General features: G+C 42.7%; 1 protein-coding gene across 1 annotated transcript in view; it reads right to left on the bottom strand.

Annotated features, from left to right (window-relative positions):
* The window catches only part of LOC307228242 (AT-rich interactive domain-containing protein 3B), a gene marked incomplete at both ends in the record, with an annotated part of 52,857 nt that overhangs the window by 20,224 nt on the left and 11,534 nt on the right, over positions 1 to 21,099 (bottom strand). The window contains 2 exons of the mRNA XM_079997854.1: positions 6,678 to 6,750; positions 7,438 to 7,512. Coding sequence (XP_079853980.1) covers positions 6,678 to 6,750; positions 7,438 to 7,512 — 148 coding nt within the window. The remainder of the gene's footprint in view (positions 1 to 6,677; positions 6,751 to 7,437; positions 7,513 to 21,099) is intronic.

Here is a 21,099-nt window from a genome sequence, read left to right as displayed (position 1 = left end):
TATAATGCATACGCCAATCCCCCAGAGCCCATTCACAGCGTAATTGGTGTGGACAGAGCTCTCGCTCTCAGGGTTACAGTTCGGGTAATTCCTCTGATATCCAGCTGGGAGGCCAGTGTTCCCACGCCGCTGTGTTGGGCCGACACGGCTCCCGAAAAACATTATGACACCGCCCCGGCAGCAGTGACGAACAACTTCACGACATGAAACAGGAGGAAGAGGCAGTCCCAGAGGGGCCTGGCTGTGGGGCTGTGGCCAAATGAGACGTCTTCATTACAGTAACCCCCCCCCCCGCAAACCACCACCATCCCCCCTCCTTTGGAGATCACTGCGGTTAAATGGCACAGACAAGTCCGGCTTACAGCATTATTACAAAGTCCTAAATCTACTACACAAGGATTTTCCCCTGAAAATAACCCTGGCTCTTACGAAAGCTGTGATAGCACACCATGTGGTCCATCTAAGCTGAATCTACACTCCACCTCAGCGGTATCACACTGTGATGGCTCTTGTTGCCATGAGGGGTTTCCTGAGCGAGGCAGCAAGGCCTAATACTTGTCACTGCCACATGTCCTACCCCCCCCCCCCCCCCCCCCATCAATGTCGGTGCCTCCATTCAACGGGAATCTCCCGCAGCCTCTGTCCATCACAGTGAGCGGCCATTAATCATCACTAGCAGACGGAGCTGACAGCCAGTCGGACAACTTGTTGGGTTTTTTCTCTTTTTTTTTTTTCCATCTCATTAAAGCGCCGTACCAGTCTCATCAATTACCACCTCAGCCCCATCCCCAGTGCTTCTTTCCCACTATTTATAATTTATACCCTATGTTCCCATAACAATAATTTATCCTGTGGATAGTATCACATTTTGTATATCTGACTTTGTTTTTTGTTTTTTTTGTTTCTGTTGGCTATTTGTATATATTTGACGATTTAGTTGTAAATTGAATTTTTTTTCATTTTTTTTCCCCAATTCTATTTCATTATTAATTTTATTCTCCATTTCTTTTATGCCAATGGTCTGCAGTGCAATACACCAAACCCCACCAGAACAAATTCCTAGTATATGTAAATGTACCTGGTGAATAAAAATGATTTTGAAAACTCTGAACTACCACACCCCCAGAACTCCAAAACCAAATCCTAAATGAGAGGAGGGTGTCAAACCGCAACAAACATTTGTCCATCTGCTTGTGAGAAACCTGTGAGCCCTTTAACAATGGCTGCAGAGCGCTAGGCCTCTCTCTTCACCCCTGGCCAAAAAATCTGTAATGGATACGATACAACAAGGATAATAACCCAGAGCCTGACACTGACTTTAAGAACTGGCAACCATGCATCAGATGATGGTTACCAAGCATTGCAAACTGGTTGCAGAATTTTAATAGTTTTATAATTGAGTTACAATGATCCCATATAATTATAATCCACATTTCAATATTAACACATCTTTCACAATTTTGGACAATATATCAATGTGCCAGGAAAATCGATTTTCCTTGGTGGCTGGATCTCATTTTATTTATTTTTTTTAATATATGAAAAGGTGTTCACAACTGCCCAAATCTGGTTGCAACTGTAATTTTCATGCTCTGTTACTGTGCACACCACACACACACACACACACACACCTTCCACGTAAGCCCATCCAATGTATTACAATATTTGCGGTATTAGCCAGAGACACTTAACGTGTGCTACAACACAAGAGGAATTTATCAAAGCTACTGCCCCCGGGTGACACCTGATTAATGTGAAAACATTCTTCAGATGTGTCCTGTTTTTAAAGGATACCAGAATAATGTATGATGGATAACAGCAAAAATAAATAACTTTTTAAAAATAGACGCTTTGTTGGTGTTTTTATGACACAGAGCCCGTCATCAGGCGTCCTTATACTTGCACACACAGGATTTAGGACAGCTGCTAAAATTCCTCACTGGTGAACCCCCCTCACACACACACACACACACACACACACACACACACACACACACACACACACACACACACACACACACACACACACACACACACACACACACACACACACACAGGAAATGGGAATCCCTTGCAAGTTTTTCTTCCATCCTCTCCTCTCAAGGCCAGGAGCCCCAGGAGGAGGTGGGAAAAAAATCACTCCACCATTTGTCTCTCTGCAGCCACATACTTCTCTCTCCCCACCTGTATCCCCCTGCCGTCGGTCGCTAAAGATAAGACCAGCATTTCCTACTGTTAGAGCTGTTATTTCCCCCCCAAACTCCTTATTTCTTTCCCTTAAAATGCATTTCCTGAGTTGGAAACTAACAAAAACAATTAAGGCCTGATCTGGGTGACGTGAGCCAGAACGGTGGATCTTAAAACAAGCTGCAAAATTCTCGTATATTGTTAGAACCCTTTTGTTTTACAACCTTCAGTCACAATTACCAACACAGTCACAATTACCTACTTTTGTCCGAATGTGTCCAATTTGTTGATACATAGGTTAATCGTTAATTTTTAGGTTTATGTAATATTATCAAATCATTCTATTTTTAGTTAATCTTTAGGTTTGTTGTATGAAGAAAATTTTTTTTAGATATATTTTCATTATGGTTACTTTGTTGTTGAGGAAAACACAATCAGCGTTGCTCTGGCGAGCTGCTTGGCTCCTTCCGAGCCAAGCGGCTCGGAAGGAGCCAGCCAGCTTCCGAAGAGAAAGCGTTTGGCACGAGCAAAAGCGAGGGAATCCAGCCAAGCAATTTGTTAGCCATGATCAGGAGGACCCCGATTTAGGAGACATCGGAGGTCAGCCAAGTGCTTCTTGTGTCAGGAGGGAGAGGCCGAGGTGAATGACGAGTAGGAAGGTTGTCTTCAAGTAGTTGCAATTGTCCCCCCCCCCCCCCGCCCCTTCCAGTGACAATTATTATACACTCCATCACAGCACTCGCTAAAAGCACTGACCTTAAGGAGCCGAACTGCTGAGCTCAAACGCAGCTTATCTACCAGATGAGAGCCTCTACAGCAGTTTCTCAACCTTTTCCACATCAGGGATATGCATTGGGCCATGGACACTATTTGATAGATTTAGACCCTGGGAGCCCAATCTGAGAAGGTTCTTATTGTTAGATAGGATTTAGTGTCTATACGATAGTGAGTCATTATTGAACATGGCGGTGGTCGTTGGTGCTAACGTCTCTTAAATTAAATAACGGTGAAGTTGAACTATTAATCCGGGGACCCCGTGGAACCTCTTCAAGGACACTCGGGGGGGGGGGGGGGGTGGGGGGCTCCGGACCCCATGCTGAATAATTGGCTGGATTCCCTCGCTTTTGAATAGAGAACTTGTGTACAATATGGTGGAGTGTAATAACAAATTTTTGGTAAGTTTCCATGATACAACTTGTCTAAATGTAATCAAATTTCCAAAAAGTGAAAGCATACCCATCACTTAAGTACTTTAATTATTAAAACTAGTAGATGCCGTTCAAAATGTTGGACTTCCTAAGACATTTTAATGGCACAGTTTAACAAAATGTCAATGATTCAGTCCTGTGAACCTGCTGGTTATACGCCGGGGAGAGACACTCTTTGTGACTCGGTCGTAGAGCCCTGAAGCCCCGCCGGCTCGCTGTACACTGTTTATTGAAAATATATTTATATTACATGTGTCGTGTGTCCAAATTGCACCAAATTCAACACTGCACATCCACAACACACCCGCCAAGTGTGAAGTTGATCGGATGAACGGTTGTCGAGAAGATCAAAGGACATGATAATCGAAGATGGACAGATTTCTGACCCTATAGTTAAGAGAATAGTACATGCCTGTTCAAAATGGAAGACTTAAGACGTTTCAATGGCACAGTTTAACAAAATATAAACGATTCAATCCAGCTCCACAATGGAAGATGAAACTGCTGTAATTCCCATTTGAAATCGGATGAATGGTAATCGAGATAACCGAAGGACATTATAATCGAAGGACGTACATACAGATTTATAGTTGGATATCCTAAAAAAAACAAAACAATTATAACTATGTATATAATTATTCACATTGTCAACCAGTTGCTTGTGATCTAGGAATTTCATAAATGGAAGCTTGCATCAAAGTTTTAATTTTAATTTGATGAATTTAATCTTTGCCTTTTCCTTGTGTTTACTTTGACAGGAAGAATGTTTGTTTTTGGGCTACTTGATTTAATTTAGCTTTCCACAAATGTGGAATCAAAAAATAAAAAAAAATTATTAAAAACATTGCAATCAGTGTGTATACAACCTTCTTGTTATCTGCTCTGTGGTGGGTTTTTTGTCTGTTTGACGGATCTCTACATCTGACCGGCACAGGGGCAGGGTCAGCCACCGCTCCCAGGGTCCCGGGGTCCACGCCCAGAGAGGGACGCTAACAGGCTCTTAAAAGATCCTGTCTCTCGCCCGCTCTCTCCCTCTCTCTGACGCGGCTTAATTCATCAACCCCCCAAACAAGACAGCGAGAGCTGTGACTGGACCACACAGCCTGATGCTGAAGCATGCTCATAGACACCAACGCACTCCCACGCACGTGGGCAGCGGACGTAAACACGAGGACGCCGTACATCATCCATCGTGGGCTGATAGCATGTTGGAGGGCTGCACAGTTTGGAATAAAATAAGAATAGAATCATCATTTTCTGGATTAGAATTGAGATCACGATTCTCTCACGGTTCTGAGGGACACTTGGTACATACAACTCTGATCATAAATTATTGAGACATTTCCCATCGTTTTGGCTTTGTACTAAATATTAAGATTAACAATCAAACAATATGAGCTTAAAGTACAGATTGGAGGCTTCGATTTCAGAGTATTTACATGAATATTTGTTTCCTTACTATGAAATAACAACCCCTTTCATACATAATCTTCTTTTATTAGTTAACCGAAGGTATTTGGATAGATCACTATTAACCCTGTGTTCCCTCTAATACAGCTAATTCATTACCAATAACACCTCAAGCACTTCAGTGGATCTCAATGGGAATCCAGCTGCACACTAGATTCAACTGTAAAATACTCAATTAGACTATGGGATACAGGGTTTGCGCAATGAGTGCAAGTCAAAAAAAAGTTAAGGTGCAAAAGGAGACATTGGTCAACTGAGAACCCCTGAACTAACTTCCTCATTGACTTCAATGGGACAATTAGAAGAAGTTTCAACTGAAATAATCCATTCATAATAACCCATTAATAACTGCATCTTTTAAACCAATAACGTAAACAGATGCACATTAACACAGGCCAAACCGAGATGTAAGGTACAAACCACTGCACCAGGATTAGACCAGGGGACCGTTATTTAAGCCGAGAATTTTATACCCCTTCACCATTTTAACACCCGCTAACATCTGGCTTTTGTCTTTAGTGGGAAAGGTTACAATCGTTTTTTAATTACAGGGAGAAATGATTCTGCAGTATTCACGGGTATTCATCAGTTACAGCTCTGATCGTCAGTGATGGAAACAAGAAACCCGGGTAAACACGCAAATTTTCTGGCCCGATGCGGCGAGCGTTGAACTTCCAGACGTAATGTAAAAGAAAAATGTTTGGAAAAAGAAATTGCAAGTGTCGGATATACCCATGAAATGCAACACCGCCGCCAAACAATCTTTTTGCGGTACTACAGCAAAAGCGGGCGCGGAGCTATGGGCCAGACGAGGTCGGTCAGACAGACAAGCGCTAACATCCCCACTCAGCTCCGTGCCCATTGTGGGCTGTGCGCCACGGTGAGGAAGCTGCTACTTCATCTGGGCCAAGTCATTCTCTGTGCATGCGCCTGGAGACTCAAAGTGCATATTAAACAATATAAAATAAAATAAAAATAACAACATTAAAAATAAAATATTAGAAAAAAAACTTTTTCATGACACCCAGACAGCTACCGCCCCTTTATTTTAATTTTTTTTAACTTGACACACCAGAAGAAAAAAAAAGGCATCCTTGTCTACTGGGAATAGGAAGGTCAATGGCCTATTTTCAGCGGGTTTACCCACGTTTAAACAAACCCTGCATATATACGCCAATTAGACAGGTCCATAAGTCCAGGCCAGCCTTGTGTCTGTGAGCACATTAGCGGCTGGTTACTGTTGGGGACGTGCGGCTTTCATGGCGCACGGGTCACCAAATACTGAATGGCCCTGGCTGTTAATCAACTAAATAGGTAAGACCCCGAAGAGATCCTGACAGCTCTGATACGGCAGCGTGATGGGATCAGCCCTGGCAGGTCTCACCTGCCAACCTTTACACTTTACACCTTTCCTCTACTCAGAGGAATTGCTTAAGCACTGCAGAGCCATCAAGTGTGTGTGTGTGTGTGTGTGTGTGTGCGTGTGTGTGTGTCAGAGTTGATTTTTTAATAAAATAAAACATAAATAAACGTGTTTTTGTACTTCAACAACAATTTTATAAGAAATTGCTTATAAAATGACAGAATTTGAACGTTTTAAACATATTTCATGTTTAAAATGGGTCAGAACAGATTAAATGATCCAGGATATTTTTTGCATTATCTTTGTGAAATGTGTGTGTTGTCATGATTCCATGCAGTACATTGTACATTTTCAGCGGCATCACAAAAATCTGCACGAGGACAGCAAGATACAAATGAAATGTTGGGCTCGCTCGAGTCAAACTGGTTTTCTGGAGAAAGGGAACGTACCTCTTTTCTGCATGAAGGTGAAGAGGTCATCGAGAAACTCCTTCCTGTTAGGGTCGCTGTCCAGCTCATAAAGCTGAGGGAGGATGACATGGAGCAAAGTTAAAAGTAAGTTAAAAAGAGATTGCAGCTAATCAATTTGAACTCAAACACCCTGCATTGGACTACATGTGCATTTTACAAAAATATATGTAAAAGCAGCTGAGCTTGGTTGCGCAACGAACTCATGAACCTAAAGTATATCTTAGCCTGATTTTTCTATGTACAAGAGCAAAAGACTTGAATACTTTCAGGAATGACAGAAAATGTATGTCTTATATCTTGTCTTAAATCTTTGAGTTCAGACTAAATATGTGGTACATGATGAGAATATGTATGCACAAATAAAGTATTGACTCAGGCGTTTAATTAAAGAAGATTGGTGTTAGTGAAATTAAATGCATTGCTATTGACACATATTTATTGATTGGCTTTTGTCGTTGGGATTGGCAATGCTTCCAAAAATTCCATTAGTTCTTGCTTTTATCCACTTAATGTGATCAATACATGTAACTTAATGCAACTTAAGTAAAGAAAAGTAAGCAATTGCTGTTCCAAGGATAAACACTCATTAAAGACTTGGTCAAAAGTGAGAGTTATAATAATAATAATGCCCGCTTTTGTGTGTAAACAAGGAATTTCTTGGTATATTTTCCTTCAGATTATTTGACGTCCTGCTGGGTTGAACTCCCCCCAAAAAACACCCCGTAACCTCAGCCCTCACCTTAGCAAAGTCTCTGGAGGCTTCTCCTCTTCCTCTGCTGCTGTCTCCTTCATCTGCCCAGCCAGTGCTCCCATTCTAACACACACACACACACACACACACACACACACACACACACACACACACACACACACACACACACACACACACACACACACACACACACACACACACACACACACACACACACACACAAACGATTAGAACACATGCTGGAGGTGACCATAAATCACTCCGTCGTCACCAGTGGGTCTAAGTTAAAGCACAACATTTACATAAACATTTTGAAAAAAATGTGCAAAAAAATGTGCAAACATTTGTTAGGTGATCATAAAGTAGTGGTTGAAATATGCAAACTTTGATTTAATGTTTGCACATTAAAAACTACAGCATGAGTATAGCATGGGGGGGCCTACGCAAGTGAATCTCATTTTACAGCAAAGCTCTTTGATAATTGAGATGTTTGTGAATTAGTAACACCTCTCCAACAGCTGCTGAGATGAAGTCAACAACCATGTACAATGGTAATGCAATGCACAGAGCCCTCGCCAACATTCAACAACTCCAAACTCGAACGCATTCAAACTCGACCGCATTCAAAAGAGAGAAAAAAAAGAAAACGATAACAAGTAAAAGCAGTGACACACTCATAGTTAAAGAATGCATTTTTCCAGAGGTTGGAGGAGTAACCTCTGGTGTCATTGTGCCCCTGAGCTCCTGACGGCCCGACCCCCACCTCCCTCAAACTTCTCCATTTGGTGTAAACCATCTGCATCTGGGACCTTCCTGCCCCCCTCCCCCCCATCCCCCCTCCCCCAGCCCCTGTCTTCCGACCCAGCTGGATAGGAGGGCCCCCACCAAGGCCCCCCATCCTTCAACCCAAACGCAGCTGCAACAGGCGGCCAAGTTCATGGGGTGTAGCTGCCTATCAGTGGGTCAGTAGCCCTTCAAAAGAAGCACAAACAGTCTGTAGGTTTGTGTGCACGGCCGGTTAGTGAGCATGCATTTGCAAGTGAGTGTGTGTTTCCGTGTGTGTGTTAGTGTGTGTCAGCGCGAATGGCAAGGTGGGGGTAGGGGTAGTTAATGGCTCCACAAGACGGGAAGGAAGCAAAATAGGGGCACAAGGGGGTGCACGGTATGTGCAGAGCAGGAATGCCTCTTAAAGACAAAACCTATAAAAGCATCAGGAATCAAAACAAGATCAGTTTGGTGGGGGGATGTTAATAGCTCTGTGGCGGAGTCTAGTTTCCAGTTTCAGCTGGGAGCTGATTGGTCAGTGGTGACTACAGGGGCCCTGAAATGAGAGCCTAGGGGGCAAAGGTTGTCAAGGCCCCTGAGAGCAAGTCATTTTCACTGTTTCACTCTTTGCTTGTACCAGTTGTCAACATTGATGCTTCTTCTCCAAATACGCATCAGCAGTCAGAGACCTGCTACTGATGATATGGAGGGTGGAGGGGGAGAAGTTTGTTTCCCAGATGAAATACCTTCTATTATCCTCACAGGTACTCTTAAGTTCAAAGTTGTGCAAATTACGTGAAATAAAATCCAAAAACTTGTTGTTGAACAGTTGTTTCCAAAAGGCTAATCTTTACGATCATAGAGCTGTTTACATTGTTTAAAAATACTGATTCATATATTCCATCTTAGTTACATTGAGCAAAAAGTTGATATACAAGTGCCTTCTCAGCATTGAAAAATAAATATTTGGTGTATCCATAAAAGTAATATGTTAAATGGGAAAGGATTAATTTTGGAATCAAGACTTGATACAAAAACATAACTACAACACACTCCTAAATATAAAAAAAGAAATGCATTCAGCTTTTGACTTTGGTTATCTATGTCAGAGATTATAAGAGGATCATCATGGCCCGGTGAATGCATCTGACATTTAAATGGTATATTGACCTTTGCACAGTTTGGTTGCTTATAACCATAAGCCTAAAGCATAACCTTTACCCCTTATAAATGATTATAACACAAGATAATTCTGATTATTGCCATGTACAATCTCCCACGCCTGCTCTTGCACAAAGAAAAATGCTTTTAAAATTGCTGTTTTTCCATGAACCAAAGGGCATGGTCGAAAAAATCTCACTGAGAGCTTGAAAAGAGCTTGCCATAAAAACCGCATGATATTATCAGTCTACTGGTCGCTATATAAAAGGTTATTGTCCTGTGTCACTCTTCCACGACAGTTTAATTCCTCTGCTATGAATTTGTCCATTAATCACTGTTGGGTTTGCCTACAGAAGGCATGGATTGCTGGCGGCACAAAAACTAAAAATATAGGGGTGTGTGTATTCTTTGTGTTTGTGTGTATGTATTTGGGCAAAAAAAACAGATAGTATACGCCTGTGCAGAGAAACACTTGATTCAAAAAGTAACACAGCCAGAAGGATATGCTATAGGTGTAATGAGAGGAGTGACACTATTCAAAAGTGTAACAGAAGAATATTGAAACTCAGTCAACAAAGCCACTTCAAGTAATTATCGGTTTAGTGGCTTCAACTTTAGTTTTAAATTACAGAATTTGGCAGCTAACTCCTGACGCCGCTGTCAGCCTTCAGCTTTTAACTAGGAATTCTCTAACTGATAGCCAACCCTCGTTAACCGATTATTAACCACAATCAGACAAGACTAAAACATGAGGGCACTGTCCCTCAAAAATAAAAATAAAAATTAGTCTTTCTTTTATTAGACTTTACAAATTATAATTATAAATAAGGGGAATCATAAATATATTTGTATACGTGAAAAAGACTCTCTGTGCACCCCAAGGCTGTCCATGTGGAGAGCCGTGGAGCCGTTCTGTATTTGGAGCCCCCCCTATTTTTCTTTTACCTTGCAACAAACTGTTTTTTGTTTTTTTTAATTACTATTATTTTATTTTTATTTTTTCAACTGATATTATTAATCGGTCAAAATTCTTATTGTCGGTTAACAGTTAATTATTAACATCCCTACTTAACATCCCCTCAAAATTAAGTTCTACAGGCTGGCGGCCATTTTGGTGGTGGTGTTAACACTGGAGAGATGTTCATCTCTTATTGTCTGGCTAAAGGACCCTGGGGCACAACACTGAGCATACTGACTTTGGAAGGGAATCAAACCTGTCACATCTCAGGCGAGAGAAGCTTAAAGCCGCTCTCAGCGAGCCTGGTTAAAAATCACTCACTTGTGCCTCATACAAAAATTTAAGGACTCTGTCTGAAAAACAAACCCGACATAAAGACATAAAGAACGGCCATTAGTAGATGAAAGCCATTACCCATGGATAGACATGTTGGCTCTTGAATGAGGGACCTTGGTCAGCCTAGGAATGTTAAAACTATGTTGCTTTTAGACAGTTTTGTGTGAGGGCCACTCCTTGTGATCAGTCCTCTCCACCCCTCTATCCAATCTAGCGTTACACCCAGAGTTCTAAAAACAACAACAAGGCAACAGATTTTGAAATTCCCACAGACTGCTGTAGAGGCGGGGCTCGCCTTGCAAGATCTAATTTTATGGTTTTAAATAAAGCACTCCAAGTGCATGTGTATGGAAGTACTACATTTGCACTTTATCTATACATACATACATGTGTGTGCTGGGACACTTTACACGTGTATGTATCCAGGATATATGCATTATGTACATGTGTTCAAGCAGCCCACATGTCTTCCCCTCTCCCTCGTGGAGTCTAATGCTGTTAGCAGGTTTACTGGCCAGGCGGTGGGCGAGGTTAATCACATTATGGCCGTACGTGACTGACTGGCGCAGGGCCACATATGGGAGCTAGAATAAGACAGTTGATGGCTAGTGAGCTGTATTGGATCAACACTAGGGGCAATGGGGTCACTAAGCCTGTGTGATACCAACAGGGTCCCTGGGGATAAAATGTGCTCCCTGTATTCAAAGATCCACTGCTGTCCCTAGACTGGAATTAATGGTACGATAAACTTTGTCAAAAGTATTGATACTTAGATACTTTTCAACCCAACGATACAACGATACAATCTCCTTTAATAATACATTCTATAGTATTTAAAAAAAACAGCTCTACAATCCGATTTTCAACCCAAGGCTGCACAGAAACCACGAGGAAGAAAATGAACTGGTCCTCAACCTGGGGCTGTAATGGTAGAGTTGTCAAAAATATTGATTCTGAATATTTGAAACGGTTTCAATACTCATTTTCCGCACTATTGATATACCGGTACCAGCTGCCCTTTCTCCCACCTCTTCTCTCAGTGCCGTCTTTATCTGGTCACTCGTCTCTGCTTCGCTGTATCAGGGGGCTGCGCAGCGAAGTTCTTTTCCTCCCCGTAAATTGGCTTGGTGTCGCTAGCTCTGTTAGCCGTTCTAACCGTCCAACCCATAGGTAACCTACAGAAACTCGGTGGCCCTCTAGAGCCTCTTTTCCACATGCACTGAAAGAAGTAAATCCACTGGCAATGTTCCGTATTGGCATCATGTGGGAATAGGAGCCGGTCTCGATGTTCCATAAAGGTTGTTCTGTAAATTTCCCCACTCTCGAAGAAGTATGATTTCCGGTAAATTGCCAGGATGGCTGTGAATGGAAGTATGTGAGAATGGAAGCAGTAACATTTCTGTAAAGTAGGGGTGGAGTCAAATCCAAATAAAGCATGCGTAGTGGGAAAAAGGCAAGTCCGACCCGAACCGTGGAAATCAGCTGTAAAGATGTGAAACTGAAACCATCCATTCTCTACGGAGACAGGTCTTTATATTCTCTACATTTTATTATTTGTCTTCTTAAAATTAGCCCCTAGACGTGTCTTTTACAGTGAGGGTTGTTATGTGACCGTGTGGTGTGTCCCCACAGCACGGAGCTGGAGAGGGAGCAAGCGGACAGGAGAGGTCGATCGGGTGGAGAACGTTCATTCTCCAGAGGCAGAGAATGTAGGACAGGTTGAAAATGATCACACTGATTGAATAACTTTGGGTTAGGGTTATTGCATCTGGGGACAGGGGCTCTGTTCCCGCTCAGTTAGCTGAGGGAAGAGTCCATGGGGCGGGGAGACGGGGAGAGTAGTGCTGGTCTAAAAAACAATTCTGTTGCCTAGTCTCATGTGATACTAGATACCTCTCACCCTCTCATCATCTATGTGGGAATAGACTCCATACGGAACTTTTCTGTAAAGGAGGCTATGTAGGAATGACTACCTATTGCCTTTGCCGGATATGTTTTTATCCGGCAATGTTATGGATTCCATGTGGGAAAGGGGCTTAGTTTAACCGAAGCCTATCGGTTCAAAGCAACCGAATATTGATATTTTTCAAGGTATTGTATTGAAGTTAGAAATTCTAGTATTGTGACAACACTAGGAACGATGAGCTAGAATTTTAAATGGATATCTTGATCATAGGTTTCTATTTTTCTACATCAGTTAATGCAGTGATTGATAAATGATTCTACACTAAAATTCTACGTAAAATTTCAGGATATGAGTTAGAAAGAATAACATTAAATTTCAAACTTTTAAAAATATGTCTTGATATTGTATTTCAAGAAAACACATACAATTAAATAATGCCTCTTAACTACCTGGTGGGAACCTTAAATTGTGGCATATTGCGCCTTCCAAGAGGGCACAATATGCTGTCCCCTGAATAAAGAGGAGAGATTGTTACTAATGACCGCTTTCAGATGTGCATGACACCTTATCGAAATACTCCATCTGACATGAGAGAACCAGGTGCAAAAATACCAGCGTTGTCCGACAATTAACCTGGAAATGACTCACTCTGCAATGCAGCAGATATCCAACATTCTTTGCATATTCTCTTACCTGCATTCAGCAACCTTGAGGCATGTTTAGTCCGACCTGACTGTCAATGCATACCGAGGGGTGAAATTCATTGCAGCCATTAAAAAAAGATATCTAAAGCAAAGCCACCATTTTAAGTGAGGCCAGGCAAGCTGGAACAGGGAGGGTTAATGGCTACTGCTTAGGGGGGAATGGATGGATGGATGGATGGATGGATGGATGGATGGCATTGATTGCAGAGGATGTTGACAGCAATTTTCCAATTTGATAGTGGGATTGTTAGAAGATGAAGAGGCTTGTTTTTGATAGAAACATCATGTAATATGACCAATGGGGCACGTTGGGTTGGTGGCTGGGCAGCTGATGCATCAACTGTAGTAAAAGAGTTTTCATCTTTGAACATAAAGAGGGAAAAGAAAAAAAACCTCACCTCACTCATTTAAATTTGCACAACATCGGTAAAACTGGTTAGCCTGGATCACGCCGTGCAGGCGGATCATTTTTTATTTGACATAGGAGGGCCATTGTAATACTGACTGGCTGAATGACACTGGCTGCTGGAAGAAAAGAAACAAGTGACCCGCTGCTCTTATGAAACAGAGAGAGCTGCGATTGTTTCCAGCTTTCTAAGGTGATCCTAAGAACTAATGTGGAGAGGGTTATCGGAGGCACACATCCATACCATGTAAGATCCCCGCCACCCATTAGCTCTCAGCCGTGGCCAAAAGCTTCGTTTTTCTACTGCGAGCCACTGCGAGAGCCTACTCTATCCATTTCTCTGCGCTACAGGCCATGTCCCCTGGGGGCCAGGATGACCATTGAACGCCTGGCCCGATCAATGGACCTGGATGTGCAAACACGGGGAAGTACCCAGCCCCCTCTGGACGCAATCTCACAGCACACGTCAATACTCATCATCCTCAGCCATCCGCCGCTGCGGCTAGGAAAAAATTGTTGAGGGTAGAACCAGTGATCTCAGTGTGACATCCACCCTTAGCTTCCAAACCTGAGGGCCAGATTTTGACTAAAACAGACAAGATTTCCACAGGGAGCCATCGTCAGAGTTCGCGAACCTCCCCCTTGCAAAAAAACAAGATGTGCGCACGTACAAGCAATATCCCTATAGTAACCCCAGGCAGTAAATGACGGGCAACAAAACGGCACAACACTCTCAACCTGAACCGTGGCACAATAGACACAGGAGGGTGGCTGACTTTTAGTGAAATTTGCCAACATTCCTGTGTTTACAAGAGGAACTGGGCCTCACATTAACAGGAGCGCCACTTATAACCCACAGGTACGTTCAACATCTGATTCCCTAGTTAATCCTCTGTAGGCAAATTATTGGCTGTCAAAACAGTTCAGTGGGGGAAATCTTTTAAACAGACACGGCAACGGTAATATAATCATAATCAAAGAATGCCACAAGACAGCCCAGATATTTGGATCGCAGCCAACAGGAGTGATAAATGGGGATTTGGCAGCGGAGGGGCTACCACGCTGCCTTTAATTAGTGCTTGTACAGTGACATTGGAGTGGAGAGCCCATTACATCTATTCAAGCTGTACACCCCTCCTCTTTTCTCAAACAGGACTCTATTTAACTGTCATTACACACCCCTTCCCCCCATTAACAAACACACGGAAAAATGAAAAAGAAAACTTGAATGCCACTGCCACCCGTGGTTTCTGAGAAGACTGCAACAGACAATGCACAGATTATAAACACCCCGCCCCAAAAGTATGACCAGCCCTTAAAGGCGACCTATTATAAAAACAATTGTGCACATACATTTGGGTCTCTGATGGGCCTACTAACGCACAAATTGTGAAACAGGACAACCCGTTCAGTTTTTTTGTGAGCTGCATACTTCATAAAACATGTGATTCAACAGGCCGTTCAGATTTGTGTCTCGTTCCTACGTCACAATAGGCATTTTCGGACCAAACAGTTCTGGGGGGGAACTGGGAACTGGGGAGGTCCCCTGAGAACCTAATACCCTCAAGGGCTTCTTTTCCCAGTTGCATTTGTACCACCAGTAGGAATGCCAAAGTGAGGCTGAAGTTATGTAAGCCAATGGGGTTTTCAGCACGAGTTCCGTGTTCCAGCCTTATTTAAAAGTTTGGGACATTGGGACACCGCACAGGGATTTTTTGTTTCATTCAATTAACTTTGGAAAATAAAACAAAATAAATGAAATACATCTACAATAAAAACACAATTCTTATTGTTTTTTATTTTTATTGGTTATTTTTTTTTATTGACACCGAGGGCCAGTCACGGCCCAAACGATGGGACTCTGTTGGGGCGTACTGAGGACAGTCCGCCCCGGTTGAGGGTCTGTCGTAGTCTACGGCGAGGTCGGACGGAGGGGGCACTGTTGTTTTTGTTTTATTTATGTAGGTGTTAATGTTCGGGAAATTAATTGTGTGTAAATTGAGTATTTACCTTAAATTAATTATTACTTTAAAATTACTTTAAATTAAATATTAAAATAAAATTTTAGTTCAGGTTGTTGAGGTAACGTTTTACACGGGTTTTAAAATATAGCGGTTGCCGATGCTGCATTGGCTCATGTGTTTGACCAAACACAAAAAAAAGTCCCTCAAAAACGGCGTTCTAAGAACTACGTTCCTAGTTCCTACAGTGCAGACACAAAAAAGGGAGGGTTCTTCCAAGAGTTATTAGAACTATGAAAAGGTTCCTGCGGTGCGAAAACGCCTATTGAAACGCAGTAGAATTATAACCGCTCCACATCTGACTTTACGCCTGGGCCACACCAGAAGCGAAATCGTCAGCGACACATCAGCAATGCAAAAGCGGCGCCTCGTTTGACGTTATTTAGCAATTTCGTCCAGGTCCGACTTAATTCCATCTACATGCACGTTTTATCGCCGGAATGAGTGATAATCTATAAATACATTGCGGCTATTGTCAGGAGGAAGGTGGTGCTGGTTCTTCTCCGTGGATCCGAGGGAGAAGCCAGGGATGGCAGCAGTGCCGGGTTCGTTCGGATAACCAGAGGAGGATGCAAGGATACAGTATATACAGTATGTGTATTTATTGAGCTCTATGTATTTATCAGTTATTTGTGGTACAATTATTAAATGAAGGAAACATGCAATGAATATATTATTGTACATTTGATAAAACATATGAACAGCTTAATACCTTATATATAAATGGGCAGATTTCTCTACTATATAAATCTAACGCTTGACAAGTCAGTTTGACTGCAGCTCACACGTAGTTTACTCCAAGCAGCAAGGAGACCACGCTACTTCCTTGTTGTCGACAGGTACGGTACACAACACCAATAAAGTTAATAAAACTACTTCCCAAATATGAAGTCAAGTATAAAGTCTACTCCTGGGCTTGATATTTGTTTTCCTGCTGGAATGGTAATATTTTATTTACATAAGTGAGGTTGAATTGGTTGTGGGGGAAAAATGTATTAATTTTTTTATTTCACTCAGTAACCCACGTTAGGACCGCACATCAGTGATTTTATATATAGTATGTGGTTGATGCATACCAGGGTTGGTGTTTAAATATTTTCCCTAAATACATCTTTTGAATGGACCGCTATGGGAATCTACGTTCCAGTTTACTCGTTGTGCCCTCGAAAAATAGAGCCAAGGCGTAAAAGATCGTGAGGGGTTTTGGAGCCTTGCAGCGTGACGCTTTGGCAACGATAATGCTTCTGCTTGGTGTGACCTTCCATATTGACCAACATGGCAGCATATCTAAAGCCCATTTACGACGCTGACGTGTCGCTTCTGGTGTGGCCCATGGGTAACTCCACCCACGGCATGAGAACTGCCAAGCGTCGCCAGGAACCGCAGATGAGGAAATGTAAGTACAGGTACTCCTCACTTCACAACCTACCTGTTTAACGAGCGTTCGAACTTACGACCAACCCTCCGACCAGTCGGTATTGCACGCTGCGTACAATAGCGCGGCGTATTGTACACAGCGTGGCATTTCACCCTTTCTCAGTTTCAGTTTCGTTCCCACAGTCGGTCAGTATTCACTCCACTAATATTCTCAATTTCCAGGACTGAAATAACAGTAAGGGGGTGGGTCCTCGCTTATTGACCAATTCGCTTAACGACTTAGTCAAAGGACCGGAACTGGGTCTTGAAGTGAGGAGTACCTGTAAAAAAAAAAACAATTGTGCTGTTTCTTTCTAAAAAAAAAAAAGTTTTAATTGCTGTGTGTTTCTCCAAACAAAACCAATAAAAACAGTGTGTTTTTATTGTAGATGTATTTATTTTACGACGTTTACTAATTGTATTAAACAAAGAAAAAGGCCCCATGCGGTGTCCCCCACAAGCTTGATGCACGGCCAAGAGTGGCGACAAATGTTTCAATTAGGCCTTGTAGATCCAATACGAATGAAGATTCAGCAACTAGATTGCTTATTTCTCGACTCAAATTTGTTCAGAAAGAGATTTTGGTTGACTGCTAAGGTGAAATAAGTGAAGGTTTAAGTACTTCATACAACAAAACACTACTACTACTGCTCAAACCCCATTGGCTCACAGAACTAGGAGCCTCAGGAGGGAAGTGGCACCCGGTGCCGCCGTGTTTTTTTCAGTAAAAAACTCCAGACATATTTTGGGGACGTCTGAGACCTATATTAACTTGTTGAAAAGGAGTATAACAGGTCCCCTTTAAGATGGCTTCCTCCTGTGTCAGTGAACTACTGAGCGCCCCCTCCACTCTCGAGGAAAGGGAATCTGTCCGCTCCCAGCACGCCTGTAATAACAAGCATAGCGGGGGGGCTTGGATCTTTAATCCCAATCAAATAATTGGGGGGTTTATCCTCCCACGGGAGTCATGGAATCATTTATAGTGCCTCTCACTATGTGGCAGACAGCAGGGTGGGGCGGGCGGTTTGGGGTGGGGTGGAGCCCCTCATCTGCTAAACTACTGTAAAGGATTTCACGGTAAGCTGGCTATACACTATGGCCAACATAAAGGTTATAACTAAGTATGACTCCATACACGCAAGTGGAGTAGTGGCGCTAGTATAGTCCTGACGAAAGCCAATATTTAGAGCAAAAACATGCTTTTAGAACAATAAATTAACGCAGACACATAGCAAGGGGTTTGCATTTGATGTTATGTAAACGGCTCCAGAGTTCACCAGTTTGCAGAAGGCCAAAATTATGTGTCAGGCTGGATCCGATGGGGACCAGTGTTCAACTCTCTTTTCATATGTAGTATAGTATAGTATTTAAGTAGTATAGTATTTAAAATGGTGTTTGGTGCACATGTTTGTCGGCAATTAAGATTTTTTAGCTATTTGTAGAGTACTGCCTACTTAAGTCTCACGGTCACTGGAGTTACTATGGAGCCTAATAAAAGCTTAAATATCACATGAGCACAGATTGGCAGAAAGCAGGACCTCAGGGCCTGCACGATCGCCTGCCTCCAAGTGTCCGGTCATGTTGGACAGCCTTTCCGGGGTTTTTTGGTTTTTTTTGCCTTTTTTTTAACAGAGCAGACAAAGTGGCGGGACATGGGGCCAAATGTCCAGGGGCAGAGCATGTAGCTACCTGCCCAATCTTTAGCAGTGTTGCTATGAAAGGTGAGCCCCCAGGCTAGACCACCCCTCCCTCCATTAATCACTCCAATTACAAAGCTCAGCGAGAGACAGAGAGAGGGAGAGACAGGGAAAGAGAGAGCGACACACAGAAAGGGAGAGAGAGAGACATTGTGTTGCCAATAACAAAGACCTAGGTCTGGGGCGTCCTGGTGGCTCAACCAGATAAGCGCGCAAACCATATAGGCAACACGCCTGCAGCGTCCTGCGTTCGAAGACAGGCTGCGGTCATTTGCTGCTCACATTTCCTGTTCTCTACAATAAATTTGAAAATGTGCCTAAAACTAAACAAAGACACAGCTCTGAGAGAAAGACAGTGGATCTGTCTATTTAGCTCCTGGGTAAACATGTCTGTTGGGGACTAGCAGGTCTGGTTTGCCAAATAAACTGACTACATTTGTTCAGCGCCAGCCCTTTCACCAAGACAACACATTCCACAGTCGGAGGCCCCATCCCCCATACATTGGCTGCCCCCTTTCACTTCCTCACACAACTGCAACGTTTACAGGCTGGCGTGGCCAGAGGTTCACACTCCTTGGTTCAAAGACCCTTTCACAGGCAGAGCAAACATTTTAGTGAATCACATCTGGACCACTACATACAGTACTCCACAAGTTAACCCTTTGCAAGAGGCCTCCAGGACTTTGGGAAACCAGGCCTTGAAGACTAGCTTTCCCCAGTCTAAAGTATGCACAAGCTTTCATGGGGCCCCACTGGTGCCCCCTCACATATAATTTGATTTTAAGCCATTAGTTTTGCTCTGTGAAGTGTACGGTACAATATATTAGGCGGTTGGAAGAACTTTTCACTAACAAGACCATGCAGTCGAATTAAAATCGCAGAGAATTGCCCACTGCCAACGAGGGCTTTTAAAATCCCTTGTTCATACAATAAAAATGAATTTGTTTGACCCTCCCCCTTGTATAAATGCTTGTTTGTGAAAGAAAACCTGCACCGTTCTATTTAGGTCAAAGGAGCTATTAACCGTTTTTACCGGGTTAAAATCTTTGGCTAAAAATACCTTGCATATCTTTCAAAGCACAAGCATCCACTTCACCCTCATGCTAATGGCAGCCAGAAACATTGCAAAGGCCCGAAAGGCCGTTAGACACATTCTCATTATACCGACAGCCACGGGAACTCAATACATTCACACATCAACAAAAGCTCTCACTGCTATTAAGTCACATCACATCTAATTACATATGAAATGACAGAGGTCACAACGCCTGCAGTTAGATGAGAAAAGGACTTCTTTGTCTGACATGTGGTGGTGGTGGTGGTGGTGACGGAGGAAAGGGGGGGTGGGGGGGGGCGCTTATGAAGCAGCCCCTTATTTCTCATTCCCCATAGCATGAATATGTGTTATGACCATCCCTCCCGATCTGCAGTATCAAATGTTGAACCCATAAGCACAATTCACAGCTTTCTGTATGGCCTAATCGATAAGGACCGATTTCCCCGTTCAGGGGCCGGGGTATCTGTTTCCTCTCAGCCAGCGTTAAGTGTGCCGGGGCATTCCACCTCTGACAGGCCAGCACCCCCGAGGGAACCGCTGCTCAGATCCCAGTGCGGGTGTTGGGCTGCAGCTCCCTGTGGTTCCTCCCGGATGGTGCGTCCCGTCACGCATCTGGAGCACATCTCCCAAGGACCAAAGAGAGGAATGGGGAGCTGGGCGCAGTTGACCCATTACAGGTCTGCTGGATATTAGAGGCATTAATGCCTGAAAAGGGCTAGCAGGGTCCTAACCTCTTTTTTATTTATTTTTTTAATACTGGCAAAACCGTGAACATTTGTTCACATTTTTGAGAGTAAGCCACTTTGGCTATCCCTACCGAAACATGTGGGGATGCAAGAATGCTTAAATAGTTAATGCCATCAACCATTAAATGAGAGCATTACAGTTGTTTGGCTAGGAACGCAAATTATGTCAAACTCCAATCAACTGGTCTTGTAATCTGTTTAATTTAATGAAAGTGGGAATTCAAATGCCAAAGAAGCGAACAAGTTACTTTATCAAAAAAGAAATGGGGAAGCAGATAAATCAACAAATACTTGATCTCCATTAAAAGATTCAAAATATGTGCAATTTATTTTGGTAAGTCCAAATTTTCTTATTAGAGATCACAGTAATGAACACATAATATTTTTTGAGTCTCTCTGTTTTATCATGAAGTAAATGTAAAGTACATATGTATGCTATAGAGAAATAGTATTTTATCTGAATGTAAAAATAAAAACAACACAATCAACCATTGAACAATCTTCAATTCCAAGATC

The sequence above is a fragment of the Zeus faber genome, assembly GCF_960531495.2.
Source record: "Zeus faber genome assembly, chromosome: 3".
Taxonomy (NCBI): Eukaryota; Metazoa; Chordata; class Actinopteri; order Zeiformes; family Zeidae; genus Zeus; species Zeus faber.
This window is presented reverse-complemented; position numbering and strand designations above follow the sequence as displayed.